This window comes from Mus caroli, chromosome 13 (assembly GCF_900094665.2).
Source record: "Mus caroli chromosome 13, CAROLI_EIJ_v1.1, whole genome shotgun sequence".
Taxonomy (NCBI): domain Eukaryota; kingdom Metazoa; phylum Chordata; class Mammalia; order Rodentia; family Muridae; genus Mus; species Mus caroli.
This window is the reverse complement of record NC_034582.1, coordinates 22,965,726-22,982,162: the sequence shown is the minus strand read 5'-3', so window position 1 is coordinate 22,982,162 and position 16,437 is coordinate 22,965,726. Positions and strand designations below refer to the sequence as shown.

The 16,437-nt window shown below is 34.3% G+C and overlaps 2 protein-coding genes across 2 annotated transcripts in view; both read right to left on the bottom strand.

The window, feature by feature from the left end:
* Positions 1-2,332, bottom strand: part of LOC110308620 (prolactin-like) — a 10,884-nt gene extending 8,552 nt beyond the window's left edge. The window contains exon 1 of the mRNA XM_021181043.1: positions 2,146-2,332. Within this exon, the coding sequence (XP_021036702.1) occupies positions 2,146-2,176 (31 nt within the window). The 5' untranslated portion in view covers positions 2,177-2,332. The remainder of the gene's footprint in view (positions 1-2,145) is intronic.
* A 9,546-nt stretch (positions 2,333-11,878) lies between these two features.
* Positions 11,879-16,437, bottom strand: part of LOC110308154 (prolactin-3B1) — a 7,797-nt gene continuing 3,238 nt past the window's right edge. The window contains exons 3-5 of the mRNA XM_021180535.1: positions 15,610-15,717; positions 13,571-13,750; positions 11,879-12,211 (exon numbers count right to left, since the gene is read on the bottom strand). Of these exons, the coding sequence (XP_021036194.1) occupies positions 12,023-12,211; positions 13,571-13,750; positions 15,610-15,717 (477 nt within the window). The 3' untranslated portion in view covers positions 11,879-12,022. The remainder of the gene's footprint in view (positions 12,212-13,570; positions 13,751-15,609; positions 15,718-16,437) is intronic.

Here is a 16,437-nt window from a genome sequence, read left to right as displayed (position 1 = left end):
AAAAAAAAAAAAAAAGAAAACCAATATACAAACAAACCACAACAGATCATACATCCTTCCTTCATCAAGAACTACTTTTTTAAAGAAAATACTTCTTTTACTTTTTGTGGAATAATATATAATTATCTTATTTTCCATTTCCTGTTAACTTTTGAGACCCCATATACCCCTCCTTTCTCTTTTAAATTCACAGCCTATTTTTTTTTTGGTTTTTAATTAATTATAATCACATACATATTGTATATATATATATATATATATATATATATATATATATATATCCAGGTAAGTCTGTATAATGTTATTTGAATGTATGTTTTTATGGCTGATGATTTGGTATTGCAAAATAATTATTGTGATCTTCTTTCTTCTATTATTTGAACATGTCTCACAGTCCTAAAATATTTCTAAAACACAAAGCATATTTTACTGGGACTCAATTTTTATACAATCTTTCACAAATGGAACAAACATTTATCCAACATATAACTAGGTAAGTGCTAGTATTTATGCCTGGAAAAATAGCTACGTATCAATATTCTAAATGTTGAAATAGTCCAAAAATATATATAGTGTCCAATTTGATGGACAATATTTTAGCTACAGAATTAAAATAATAGATCATTTTATTATATTTATTAATTTTCCTAAATCAAGTTACAAATAAGAATTTAAGTCATCTCTATACAAACAGTCATAGAAAACCAAGAAATCTGAGAAGAGAAATAGTCTTCCCAAGAAGCTAAGTACATTGATCAGTAATCCAATACCAAATTACCAGCTCTCAAACCTAAAATACAAGTAACAATATGTAAACTGAGTACGTTATTTTTTAGTAATTCTACTGGCTAGTTTTTTGTCAACTTGACACAAGCTGGAATTATCACAGAGAAAAAAGCTTCAGTTGGGGAAATGCCTTCACGAGATCCAGCTGTAAGGTATTTTCTCAATTAGTGATCAGGGAGAAAGGCCCCTTATGGGTGGAACCATCTCTGGGCTGGTAGTCTTGGGTTCTGTAAGAGAGCAGGCTGAGTAAGCCAGGAGAAGCAAGCCAGTAAGTAACATCCATCCATGACCTCTGCATCAACTCCTGCTTTCTGACCTGCTTTAGTTCCTGTCCTGCAACATTTGGTGATCAACAGCAATGTGGCAAGTGTAAGCTGAATAAACCCTTTCCTCTCCCAACTGCTTCTTGATCATGATGTTTGTGCAAGAATCAAAACCCTGACTAAGACAGTAATATATATGTATTTACACATACATGTATGTATGAAAAAAGGGACCACATATTTCAAGAAGAACAATAGAGTTAATGAAAGGAATTGAAGAGAATAACAGGCAAAAAGGAATGTTCTAAATATAATCTCAAAAGTATAAAGTTAATTTGATATTGCATGTTTTTGTTTACAGTGTAAGGTAAATTAAAGCAGCAGAGAACTCCATCTCCATTTCATAATATAAAATTCTGGTTGCTTTCAGTTCATTTTTCATGAATATATGATCTATACAAGGACAAGGTATTTGTTAACACAAGCCTACTTCACTTATTGTTATCATCCTTCGTTTTAATTGACTTGGTTAATGACACAAATCTTCTAATATTACCTACATTAGTCTTTATAACTGAACATTTTTTTCAGGTTCATTGAAGTGATAAAATATATGTATTAAAAACCCAGAAACCAAGAGGTCTAGGCTTCTACCTTATGGAGTTTAGACAATTGGATCAATGAACTTTGTGTTCTACATAACATATGTCTAAATTTAGCAAGCTAGCCAATTGAATTGGATATCTTGTTTAAAATGGTGTTCGACATTTTTCCATTAGATTTTTGTAAAATTACCCCTTTTACACTCATGTAAATTAAGACCACATAAAATTTCTCTGGATATATTCATGTTTCTCTGTCAGAGGGAGAATTCTCAATGAAAGTCATTGTCCTCAAACACTGTTGTACAATTACATTTTAAAAAGTTATTTTTCTCTCATGCTTGGTGTCTGTATGTGAGGCATGAACAAGTGTCAATTCAGTACAGACAGAGCACCAATGACAGCAATAAACATGTGTAATGCCCAAACCCATTCTAGTAAGAAAATGCATTGACAAATCTTACTTAGAGATACATGAATGAAAGGATACTCACAGGAACGTGGTTGACTCAAAACTGGCTGCATCTCTGAGAAGTTGTTCACCAGTGTCCTTAGCAAATCTGGAAAGCTGCTTCACCTAAATTCTATCTTAACTAAACTTTTATATCTTGTATATGCAGATAGATCCAAAGGGCAAACTGCTGAAAGGCAGAGGGAAGCAACTAATATCTAGGTAAGAGTGCTATTCTCTGTGTCAATGAATATTTATATCGTCTTTGGTGTTACCACACCCAGTAATACTCGTCTCCAAGCATTATTTTGCTTCTGGTCTTAGTATGTCTATCATTCAAATTATTTTGTAAATTGTCTGTTCTGAGATGACTCATCGTCTTGTCTAGCAGGAGATGCATACTTGTTACTTAATAATTTTTCCTTGGTTCATGGTCTTATGGTCTTTCTGTCACGTCTTCTGCAATGTTCCCTTAGTTTTCAAATATCATAAATACATATGATTCTTTTCCAAAATTGGACTACCACATTGCTGTCATAGTTAATCATTCTTGGCATTTTAACTATTGATCTTTTTTCCTAACCATCAACATTGTAAAGTGTTGCCCCAAAGTTGATGATTGTTTAAGTAATCTATAGAATGAAAAATAAATGTATACAAGGCACATTGACAGGCATGTAATGTCTATTTACCAAAACTCTGATTATAGTATTAGTGTTTGAGTCTACGTTTTCCTCAGCCCCATAATTTTCATTCTGTTAGAAGGTAAATCACAAGTTTTCTCTTGTCTGGTTGACCTTAAATCACATCAAAGAGCTGTTTCATTTCAACTATAACTGTTATTCAACTATTTAAAAACTTGACACACTTTTCAGGATTGCTGATGACTTTATCATATGAATCACTAGTTGCTATGGTGACAGCCCTCCTATAACAGCCTTTATGGTACCTATTGACATCATGGATGTAATTCAACATAATATGGGTTCTAGATCACTATAAGACTAAATATTTTTCATATCATGAACTCAGGGCACATAGTTTCTTAAGCAGTCAGCATTAGTTATAGTGTGCAATCAACAAGAGTATAAATACCATGCATAGTGGATGTTATGTGCCCTGCTCCCTTACAGCTAACCATAGGAGAGAAACTGACAACAGACTTGGTAAGTTTGCACAGTAATCTTATATCTTCAAACATAGCTTTTCTCATGCATGCTGGGTATCTTCTTGCAAGTTATTTAACTCCTGCCTTTATTGTTCTTCAGATACATTTTCAAAACAGTAAAACATGGAGAAGATAGAATTATACAATGACAATTTCACAGGTGATGGCTAGATGCTAGATGCATGGCAGTGCAAAATGTCATCGAAATTCAACCACTGTGAGGATAATAAAAATGTTCTTAGGTTTTAATACAGTACAAAAAATGCCTCAAGCATGTATCAATTGTGTCCTCCTGGGAGCATAGATTAATTTATTAGTTTAGCATAGATAGATTTGGCTGTCTGATTTATTTAGCTACATAAAATCTATAATCATTCTTTATGAGCCTCTGTTTCCTTATTCTGGTATGTTATATGAGCTGCCAATCTGACTAGGAGAAAACAGTAAAGTTGGTCCATATGCAGTAAGAAGCCACAAGGATCACAACTCATCCCAGTTTCTCAATTCCAGTGTTCCCCTAGCTTCCTTATGGATTTTTAACATGTTCTGGATCTGTTTGTTGACTATTGACCAAGGCTGTATGTGAAAAGAGTCCTGAGAAAGATTGAGAAATTTTTATTTTATTTTATTGGTTATTTTATTTATTTACATTTCAAATGTTATCCCCTGTACCGGCTAGTTTGGTGTCAACTTGAAACAGCTGGAGTTATCACAGAGAAAGGAGCTTCAGTTGAGGAAATGTCTCCATGAGATGCAACTGTAAGGCATTTCCTCAACTAGTGATAAAGGGGGAAAGGCCCCTTGTAGGTGGGACCATTTCTGGGCTAGTAGTCTTGGGTTCTATAAGAGAGCAGGCTTAGCAAGCCAGGAGAAGCAAGCCAGGAAACAACATCCCTCCATGGCTTCTGTATCAGCTCCTGCTTTATGACCTGCTTGAGTTCCAGTCCTGACATCCTTTGGTGATGAACAGCAGTATGGAAGTGTAAGCTGAATAAAACCCTTTCCTCCCCAACTTGCTTCTTGGTCATGATGTTTGTGCAGGAATAGAAACCCTGACTAAGATATCCCCCTTTCCAGTTAAGCTCCCTATCCCTTCCCCTGTCCCCCCTGTTTCTATGAGGGTGCTCTCCTACACACCCACCACTTCCTGCCTAGCATTCCCCTACTGTGGGTCATCGAGTCTCCACAGAACCAAAGGGCTCCCCTCCAGGAGCCTATTATAGCTGACCCCTGAAAGGCTGTGCCAGAGCCTAACCAATACAGATGTTGATACATGCATTCAACCATAGTACTAAGCATGGAGACCCTAATGGAAGAGTTAGTGGAAAGACTGAAAGAGCTGAAGGGATTAGCAACCCCACAAGAAGAACAACACTATCAACCAAAAAAACACCCTCAAAGCTCCCAGGGACTAAACCACCAACCAAATAGTACACATGGAGGGACCCATGGCTCCAGCTGCATATTTAGCAGAGAAGTTTGAGAAATTTTAAACTTAACAGCGTCCTATTTCTCACAATTATATATGACTGTCTTACTGTCCACCCAAGAGCAAAACACAAATGCAGTACTAAGAATATGTCTGAAGCAGTCATTTTCCAATATAATTATTTCAAGGAAGAAAATCTCAAACCCCAGTCTGATGTAGATATAAGTATCCACACTAAGGGCTATATAGATCCCAAAGCAAATCCTGTACCATTTGTCTTCTAGCAATCCTCCATTTGTCAGTTTACTTTGTCCAACTCACCTTCACCACTTCACACAGTACGTGTGTGTGTGTGTGTGTGTGTGTGTGTGTGTGTGTCTGTGTGTGTGTATGTAATACCTCTCCTACCATAACCATCTTCTTTTTATGAAGTTCTGATCTGAATAGGATACATCTTAACACAAACTGTATGCCCCAACTTTGGCAACCAGGCAATCATCGTTAATTTCAATGTCTTTAAAATACATGTAGCAATGAGAATTCTAAATTTGAGATGGAAAAGGAAATAATAAGGTTTCCCTATCTATCTCTAAAGGGAAGAATGCTGAAACATTCAAGATATGTAGATTTTTTTATTCTACCCACAATGTGTCTGTAGTAGATAAGAAGGACAATCTGTGGCCCATCACCTCTAATCCCCCAGGAAGGGGCCAATTAGTTTGACTCATAATCACACTAAAAAGACCATGTAGTCTGTTTATAAATTGAAGGATGGCCCTAGGTAGGAATTAAAGAACACTTCTCCCTACCAGTTTAGTCAGAAGGTAAAGAAAATAAATCCATTTTCTTTAACAATTTATTTTCTAGCTTGAGTGGAAATCATAGAAACTCATTCTTTGGACTCATGGATCAACCTGCCAATGAATAGTTTGGGTCTAGTCAAGAACTGAGAAAAACTCATAATCAACTGGCTTCTATGATTTGAATGCAGGGGATTTTTCCTGGTCCTCTGAAGAGAAGAAGGACATGACATTTGCATATAAATACGTATTGGTAAGCTGGTGAATAAAATATGTGTAGGCTTTTGATTTTGATATGATTATAATCACTTATTAATTTTTAGTATGTGTGTGTTTGTGGGTTTGTGTGTGTGTGTGTGTCTGTGTCTGTGTCTGTGTATGGGTTTGTGTGTATGCTATGCATATGCATGTGCCCATGGAGGCTATAGGTAACATTTAAGTTAGTCTAGTGTCCACCTTCTTTAAGGCAGGTGTCTTAATGAACCTATTTCCATTAGGTTGGCTGTACAGCTCAGTCACTATGATCAGACTCATCACATCCTAAGTATTGGGTTTAAAAGCAAATACTACAATGCCTGCCTTATATCCTAAGATCAGAATCTTAATTCAGGTCATACTGTTTGTAAAATGAGTACTTCACAGACTGTTCCATCTCTGCAGACCTCGACTGAGCTACAAAATTTAAAAAAAAAAAACCACTTTCCTCTATATAATTGATTTTTGATATATTTTGAGCATGTCTAGTGAAAATCTTTGACATTGGGGATTATCATATCTGTTGAATATTATTATGTGCTGTAATAGTTATTTGGATGAAAGAGATTGCTGGGCTGACCAATCTTTGTGGTTTAATGATCTCCCTCAGCAATAATATTGTTCATTTGCCTTTCAGTTGCTATCAACACTTTAGGAAAGAAGACTGGTATGGATGGGAAGGGGAAAGAAAGGAACAAGGTGGAATAATGAGGTCAAAGGTAGAAGAGGAGTATACCAAAGGAATATGACAAGGGGTGACAAACACTAACTGCCTTTGGAAAACCATACAGAGAACTTCCACTGTAAAAACTTCCTAAAATAATAAAACACATAGACATATACACTATTAAAAGGGGACTGGCCAGGTGTCATGAGGCAAGTCTTCAGTCCTAGCACTCAGGAGAGTCAGAATGCAGTATCTATAGTTGGGAGGAGTAGGGCTTTCCCAGTGGTCCACTGCACAAATAACTGGTTCCTAAGTTTAGAAATCACACTCTGTTTATGGTATAGCATTCTAGAAGAGAACTTGTACTTCCTGACATTAGATGTGAGGATGTGAAGACAGGTGGAGGCTTGTGTTCATAACCTAGCCCCAAACTTACATTTTCTTGGCAGAATGCATCTACTGATACTAGAAATCTCTTCTTTTGTTCTATTAAGTTCACTCATCTGCACTCACAGGAACCACATTTTTAAAAGAGTTGGAGTTTACTTTTTAAAAAGAATTCCATCAAGCCAAGAAGTGCACAAAATATAAAGAATAAATGGAGATCTGAAGGTTTGTATCACCTTCAATGTTCTCAGTGACAGAGGACATAGATGTATACTTCCAAGTTGTTGTGAAGAACATAGTAGCACTTTAAGACCTTGAAGTCATTGTCAACCTTATATCTATCCCTCTCAGCTCAGACAGTGACACAGATTAAAAAAAGAAGAAGAAGAATAAAATAACAAGTGTCTTTATCAGATAACTACAAATCTGACCAACAAGGCCAGAATATATAGTTATTTATTTTCTACAGCTCAGGAAAGAACATAAATGTAGAAAGGACACAAACTACTTACATTATTAGAATTATTTGGTCTCCATTCCTTCTTGGGTATTTGTATAGAAGTTTGTAAGTGTGGGGTTTTTGCAAATATATGTGAATGCGTGCACATGTATTTAAAAAACCAGAGAGCTATAGTGTTTAAGCCTCAATAGGTAAATTCTACCTTTCTATATTTTTATTCTCTTGAGCCCATCTTATTTTACCCAAGACTCATCAGTCTTTGTGTTCCTACATTTTTAGTATTTAGATACTAAGGAGAAGTTGCCACACCTTTATTTTATGTGGGATCAGGGATCAAATTAAATCCTCATGCAGCAAAGAAGGTGTTTATACACTAATCTATTTTCTTAGGCTCATTCTGTAAAAATTATATATGTTAAATTATGTTAAAAATGTATAAGAATAGAGCTTGATTGGAGATCATGAGTTTGTCATGTATATGACCCATGGTATCATTAAGAGATTAGCAGTCTAAAACTGAACTTGAGACAGAAAAAACATATTTTCTATTGTACTTTGGACTCAGAAAGTTATATCCATTATATCCAAGGATTTAACTGAATTATTGAGAATCTGGAAGACATCTTGAATTGTAGCCATTATTTGAGAAGGAACAAGAAAGCAGCTAGTGTATTCTCAGCACATTCCCTGACACTTCATTCATATTTATGTGTTTGATGATAAAATTCTTACATTCTTCTATCTTTAAATACTCCATATGATGTATTTTTCAAACTCCATAGACATTATGATCATTTCCATAACTTTGTTAAGGTTTAGAAAATCAAGGCATTACTGAGTTTGGTATGAATATACATACCCCATATGAAAGCTCATTTCTGAGTTACAATGAGGATCAGCTATTTCCTACTCAAATTAATTGTGTTGGGGGTTTTGGTAAAGATCCTTGGAGATAATATTTACAAGCAGCAAGTTTCTTACTCACAGAGCTGTGAAATTGGATGTTTAATTTGCACTATTGCAAATATATAAGAAAATTTACTTCACATCTAGAAGTTACTTTTTTTGCAGGAAATAGGCAGAAAAAAATGTAAAGGATGAGTAAGTTTACTCTGCTATGTATGGCCTTTATTCCCACCAGAAGCTATAAAATTCTTTGCTAAACTCATTTGTTCTCACAGCATAGTATTAGATGCATCTGGAGAAGCAGACAGTGTAGGCAACATGTGTTTCTGAAGGGCTTCACAGGCTTGGAAAATACTCAGGGTCACTTCCAGAAGGTCTTCCAATAAACAGTCTTGAAGAACATCTCATTAAAATGAGCAAAACTCAACAGGGTATATACATGTGATGGTTGTATGTAGGTTGTGAGCCCTAGTATCGATTTGTTATTATTAAGCATATAGAAAGTCTATTTGATATGTGATGTGCACTGCAGAAATGTCAATTTTCTCTCAGACAATTGGAATTTGCTAAAAATATAATAATTAACCCTTAATGATTTCCTGGTTAATGTCAAACTGGTCCTGATTTGTTTTCAATAAACCTGCTTCAATCTGAACTGTAAGCAAGAATATTCTATTTGATTGCTTCCATTGAGAAACCAAGTAGTTCTTAGGAATATTAAGTGTTCACAGGGCTTTACCAAGATAGAATAGATGTTATCCAAGTGTATGGTCAGTGGCTCAAAGCACTTTGAACAAATGAGCCAATTGCTCACTCATAATAACTTGTGCGTTATGTACCACTGTCCCATATTAAAATAGAAATGCAATGAGGAAAATGATATTCAGAATCATAGTTCTCTCAGTATGAATGACTTCTCCGTCTTACCTATATCACAGCAACTCTTGAGAGGTATTGGAGAAGAGCACATGTTGCTTTTAATGCCAGGATCAGTAAGAAAAACAATGAGATTTTGCTCTTAGTCTGTTATCAGTGACAGAAAAATATGATTGTCATCTCTGATTTGCATTGCTTTTGGCAATGCTTGTTAGTTACTCTCTTGGTAATGAAATAGAAGTTGCAATGAAATCTCATGGACATTTTACAGGAAACATGCAAAACATGTGAAGAAAAAAAGCAGGCCACATGGTAATAGCAAAATCTACTCCCTGAATCTTTTTTGCCAAGGGATTAAGATTGAAGACTTGAAGTGAATAAATCATATCCCATTTAGGATTTATGTGATACAATCTTTAAATAAGCTTTTGAAGTCTTGGTTTCCTATGATACTAGTAATGCCTTATATTTCACAACTTGTAAGGATTAAATGAATTGATACCAATGGACTACTCTATGACAGTTCTATATAAGTATACTTGAGCAAGTGCACACCTCTTCCTACAAAGCTGTTTCTTCATTTGTTATTATTATAATCACCCTTTATTCAGGATAATAGTTTGTGTGTAGGTTACACGTTCTAGTAATAAACATGAAGGGGAAATAAATTATATATATGAATGATGTGCACACATAAGATGTTTTGTGTAAATCATATTTAGATTGTTAATGAAAGATATTGAATAGATAACAAGAATTTTACATTATAAATGATGAACTATACAGTCTTCCTCATAGTATAGGTTGTCACCAGGAACAAGGTCAGGTAGAGAAAAGAGCTCTCCCTTCACTCATTTTGCTTGAAATATAAGACAAAGTATTATAGTCATGGAAGGCTTATCCAGAGACATAGTAAAGTATAGTCAAGCAAGAGTGTCCAATACAGATTAAAGCATTTCAGGGATATTAAGAATGCTGCCAATAAAAATATCCTTATAAATCAATTTATGACCTTGCTGTGACATGGAAAAACCTTTGTATTAGAGTGTAAATTATCAGCTGTATGGTGTGATTGTCTGTCTGTGGGATTCTCTTCTCTTGTATCTGAGATTAACACCGCTGTGTTCCCAGAACAACTAGCTTGTGCATTACTTCCCTTGTCTTTGTAAAAACAGGGAAGTAAGCCTGCTTGTGCCTGATGGACTTGTTCACTACTTTCTGTAATAGTCCTGGAGGCAGTGTGGCAGGTGCTTTATCAGAGTTTGTGTCAAAGTTATCCTACTATATTTCAAAAGCTAGACAGATTAAAAAAGATTTCATTTCTCGGGGTGGTATATTGAATTAATAGATATATGACCATATTAGTCATGCATTTCTTAGGTGTAATTTTTTGTTGCAGATGATATCTAGATAGAAATTCAAAAGGAGAAATTAAGCAAAGACTGTCTGCCTACGTTTTCTTTCCATTGGATAATCAATCTAATTCTCCACCTTCCAAAACTCTTCCCTTCTTTATTATTATTGTTTCCTGCCTCTTCTTAATGATAATTTTCAAAACAAAGCACTATAAAACACACATACTCTCAAAACAATAAGAATTGAAGCATCACATTTTTTAGATTTGTGATGAATAGTATACCATAATTATTGCTTGTCCATAGTTACTAATAGCTGGTCCTATGGCCACTCAGTAATTTATTTTCTTTAACTAGATGTTATAAAATAAAATACTTACTCTGTAGTACAGTGGTCTCAAACTTCCTAATGCTATGACCCTTTAATATATTTCCTCTTGTTGAAGCCACCCTCATTTATAAAATTAATTCTGTTGCTACTTTATAAGTGCTATGTACTGTTTTGCATTGTAATGTATATATCTGACATGCAGGATATCTGTCTGATATGCAATCTCTGTGCAAAGAGGATTCAAACCCCACAATGGTTTTAAAGCACAAGTTGAATACCACTGCCCTAGAATCTCCAAAACAATAAAAGACCATTGGAATTGTTGCTAGTTGTCTTTGTGAAATTAGACACTATTCCTTAAGATGTTCCATTCTTTGGTCACATTACTTGAAGAAATAATTCTAAGCCAATGCACAAAGTGTCCCCTCCTTGTAGTCTAACTCTTATATCATTGGAATATGCCATAATATATAATATTATATTTATTAAAAATAAATTTTATGTATTCTGACCTCTGGTTTCCTCCCCTAAGTCTTCCTATATCCTCCTCATATTCCCACTCACACAAAACCACAGCATTTATTTCTCTCTAATGTTAGAAAACAAATAGAAAACAAAAATTCCTATTATGAAATTAAAAATCCTGCAAAGACATCATTAAGTTAAGTTTGTTTTATCCTTCTATTACTGGGCATGTTCCTGCCTTGAGTGTGGTTTGTTAATCCAATGAGACTCTATTGGAGAAGCCTCATTTTATTTTTTGAGCAATTATCAATTTAAAATAGTTTGAAGATTAGAAATGGGGTCTTGTGTCCACTTCCTTTTTTAGTCCTGGGAGTCAATTGTATAACAATTGTGTTGTCTGTCAAGTGACTTTGAGAATGTTTTCATTGCCTGTAGTTTGTTTTTTTAACCTATACCCAGACTTCCATCTTTGTGGCAGAATGGATCCACTGATTAGGAACTTCTTGCTTAGATTCTAATATATTCAGCCATCTTCACTCATTCTGACCAATACCAGTACTCACTTAACTTTTGAAAATTAAACGTATTTGTGAAGAATGTTTGATATGAATGTCATGAAACAATTACTGAATTCTATATTATATGCCCATGAAACATTAACAAATCTTAAAATTCAATTTAGCATTTGCAAAGAATCAGTTTATTTGGGGGTAAGATGACAACTAAATCTAGAAAGGCACCGAAGAGGGGAAAATTCATTGGTGCTTTGAAGGTCTAGATCACAAGGGACCTTCTAAGAGACAGAGAAGAGGAATAGATGTTCAGCAGTTGTTGTTATGAACATCGCGACACTTCAGGACCTTGAGGAAATTGTCAACTTTATGTGTATCCCTGCGCACGCACCGCCATAAGGTTCTAAGAGCACTGTTCTTAGTGGACTCATCAGATGACTGCAAATCTGACCATGCAGACCAGAAAGTATAGTCACTTGCAACAGCTCCTGGGTAAACCTAAATATAGAAAAGAAAGCGATTATTTAGTTTATTGGTATTATTTTGGAAACATTCCATTCTTTCATCTGAGTGCATAAAGTATGTATATGTACTGACAGCACATGTATAGGAAAGCTTGTGTGTGCATTAGTAGATCAGAGCTCAACATTGTTTAAAATTCCACTTCTGACTTTTATCTTTCTCGATTGATTTGTGTTCACTTAAGACAGATTCTTTCATTCACCAAGGACTTTTCTGTGATATCTGTTATGCTGCCTTTGTAATGTTTGTATATTAAGCAATATTCACTAGATCTCTTTATTTTTTATGTACATTCTGAGATGTAGTTCTTAGCTGGCAAGGAAGGCATCTATAGACTAAGACAACTTTATTTGCCTTGTTCTCTAAAACAGAAAAACATTGAATTGTGATTGTTAGAAAATTTATTAGTATACAGCAGGTTTGTAATTCATATGAGCCAAATTATTATAAAAGCATTAGGCCTCTAAAATTAAATATGATATAGGAATACATATTTTCTTATGTGTCATTGATCTCAGATGAAGTATATTCATATGAGAGTATACCAAGTAATGGAGAATAAGAACATTGAAAAGTATTTGTGTATTTGGTCAAAGGACAGTAAAAAGGAGTAGTAACTTCTCAGCACATTCCTAAGGATCATTAATATTATGATTTTAGGGACAGTAATATCTTTTTATTCCATCTTTAAATTTGGCCAGTTCTTCAGATAATGTATTCTTCCAAATTTTTGAACATACCAAACATATCTTGAATGTGTTAAGGTTTAGGAGTTCTAAGACTGTTATCAGATTTTCTGTGTTAGTTGGGGATATCCATTGTACCTATTGAGGCTACTTTCTGAATTCCTATGAGAAAAATCTACTTTCTATTGAGAGTTCTGATGTGTGTGATTCTTAGTAAAGATCCTGAAGAAGGTTGGATTTATAAACAGCAACTCCTTATTGGCAAGGCTGCTACTGGATTTTATATATGATATAATATATATTTATTACTAATGTATTATTGTATTATTTTATATTTATTTATTTATTTAAATATAAATTTTTATCTCAGAAATGGAAGATTGAAAATTTTCACTTCTTAAACAAATCACCTCTTCCATGTAGGAGATAAAAAGTGAGTGGTCTTACCCTGTTGAATATGATCTCCAGTCCTTCCATATAGTTATTACATATGTATTATTGTATTATCTATCTATCTATCTATCTATCTATCTATCTATCTATCTATCTAAATATAAATTTTTATCTCAGAAAAGGAGTATTGAAATTTTCACTTCTCCGTAAACAAATCACCTCTTCCATGTAGGAGATAAAAAGTGAGTGGTCTCACCCTATTGAATATGATCTTCAGTCCTTCCAGAAGCCCTTGAATTCTTTCCTCCAACTCCTTTGCTCTTGACAGCAGAGTATCAGGTACATGTGGAAGGGCAGCCACTGCTGCCACCATGTGTTTCATAGGCTCTTCCCAGGCTTGTAAAATAGTGATGGACACTTTCAGAAGGTCTTCTGACTAAAGAATCACGAATGCCCCATTAATATAGTAAAATATACCAGGGGTTGATACATATGATGGCTGAATGAAGGTTTCCACTACAGCATACATTGGTTAAGACTAAGAATCTAGAAAACATTTTTTAGTATTTGATATGCAATATAAAAATAATAATATTCTGTCACTGAATTGCAATTTGCTCAAATAAAAATAATTTTCATTAACAATGATTTCCTGGTGTATGTAAAACTGGTCATGTTTGGTTTTCACTGTATATTTTAGTCCTGCTGATATTGTTTTATTTGAGAGCTTTTCTTGTCCATGAGAAACCAAGCCCTGTAGGTATTGACTGAGCACTATCCTTATCTATGAGATTTTATTGAGATGAAAGTAGATGTTAATACTGTCAGATATTCTGTGGCACAAATCACTTTCATATTAATGAAACTCTTACTCATTCACATATGTACTTGTCTTCTACATGGCATTATAGAATATTAAAATAGAAGTAAAATGAATAAAGGATGGCTTTACATGACTTTCCCCTTTCCTCTAGAAGAGAACTCCATTGTTTGGTCAGGAACTGGAGAGCAAGGCATGAGTATTACTATTGACCTCAACATGGATTTTTGATCTTTGAGCATCTGCTCATTTTCTGAAAAGTATATGAGTACCATATATGATTCTCAGTTTTTGCTTCCATGTCTGTTAGCTACTGTCCTGGTAATGAAATAAAAATGAAGTCCTGATGGAATCTCAGGGGTATTTTACAGGACATGTGTAAAGCATGTAAAGTAAAAATGCAGGCCAAAGGATGATAGCAAAATCCATTTCCTAAATCTTTGAAGACTAGGGTTTAGGATTAAAAGTTTGAGGTGGACAAATCTCAGACCCATATTCTTTTTAGGATTAATGTGATTCAATCTCTATTTTGCCTTTTGTAGCTTTAGTTCCTTATGGTCCTAATAATGCCGCACATTATATAACATTATGAGGATTAAATGAATCAGTGTTAATTGACTGCCTTCTGAGGATTCTAGACCTCAGTTAATTCTCACACTTCCTCCACCTCTTCTCCTCCCATTGTCATTACCCTACTCAGACTTTATTGAGGAGAAAAATTTACATTTATGTTTCTGTTATTAGTAGTGCACATGGAGGGGAAGTTGATTACAAGCATGAGAAGTACACACAGAAGAAGGTTTGTATTCATCATATTCAGTTGGTTATGAAAGATACTAAGAGAGAAGATGTTACAGCAATTATACTTTAGCAATGTTGAAATATGCAATTCTCATCACTGTCAAGAGAAATTAATGTATGTTGAGGAAACTTCTTTTCACTTGAGATATAAAAGGAGGCTGAGTTCTTATGAGATCTTCTTAAATAATGAAAAAAAGAAAAATAGGACCCAGTTTCAAATTTTAAAAAAAGTGACAAGGCATTGATCAATAAGTAATATGTCTCCAGATGAGAGTTTAGTGTGTTTTCCATAAACAATACTGTTTCTGAAACCCTTCCATATATAAATAACTGTAAAATGAGCCAGGAATTCTCAAGTCATATTAAAGCTTCTCAAAATATATTAGTGATAATCTCACAGGAAATGTGCTATTAAAACACAGTGCTCTGAATGGTCAGTATATTAACCTGCTATCATATGAAACAAGCATTTGTCTTATAATGAAATTATCAAGCATAAAACACGATTGTCTGTTGTTATTTCTTTGCTTTTCTTGTATCTAAGATTAGCTCATTGGCTATGGGCCCAATAAGCACACAAAGCACAAGTATGCTGTATATTACTTCAGGAGTGGTTGGCTCTTTGTTTGGTTGTTTGTTTGGGTTTTTTGTGTGAAGACCAGGGGAAAACTTACTTTTGTATGGTGGACTTGCTCACTGTTTTCTGGAGTAAGGATTTCAGCAGTGTGGCAGGGGCTTAACATGAGGTCATATGTCCAAGCTGTCCTACCAAACTTCATTTCCTGCAAGAAATAGAAAAGTTTCATTTGTTAGAGACAAGTATTGAGTAATTTTATTTGTGGCCACATTAGAACTTAATTTTGTTAATTTAAATTATTTTAACACATAAGAATACATAATTAAAACAGGAATAAAGACAACCTACCTGAGCCATTTTCTATACAATCTAATTTTTAAACTTCCAATCCTATATCTTTCTTTACTATTTTATTATTATTTTCCCTTTCTAAATGATATTGTTTACATATAAAGCACCAAAATAAACATACTCTAAAAATTCATGGTTTAAGCATCACCAATTTTAGGTTTGAGGTGAGTGCTATAAAATAATGCATACATTTTCATAGTTAAAAATATCTGATCTTTTTGGCACACAATTATCTTTTTAATTTAATTAAGCATTGCGGAATTAAATAATTACACTCAAGTCCACAACCCTATATAAAAAGCAATCATAAAAATCTAGGTATATTCTAAGGCAATATTTACCAATGGAAAAAGGAAGATTTTTTTTCTTTTTTTTTCATTTATTTATTTATTTTAATATTTTTATTAGGTATTTTTCTCATTTACATTTCCAATGCTATCCAAAAGTCCCCCATACCCTCCCCCTCACTCCCCTAGCCACCCACTCCCACTTTTTGGCCCTGGCGTTCCCCTGTACTGGGGCATATAAAGTTTGTGTGTCCAATGGGCCTCTCTTTCCAGTGATGGCTGACTAG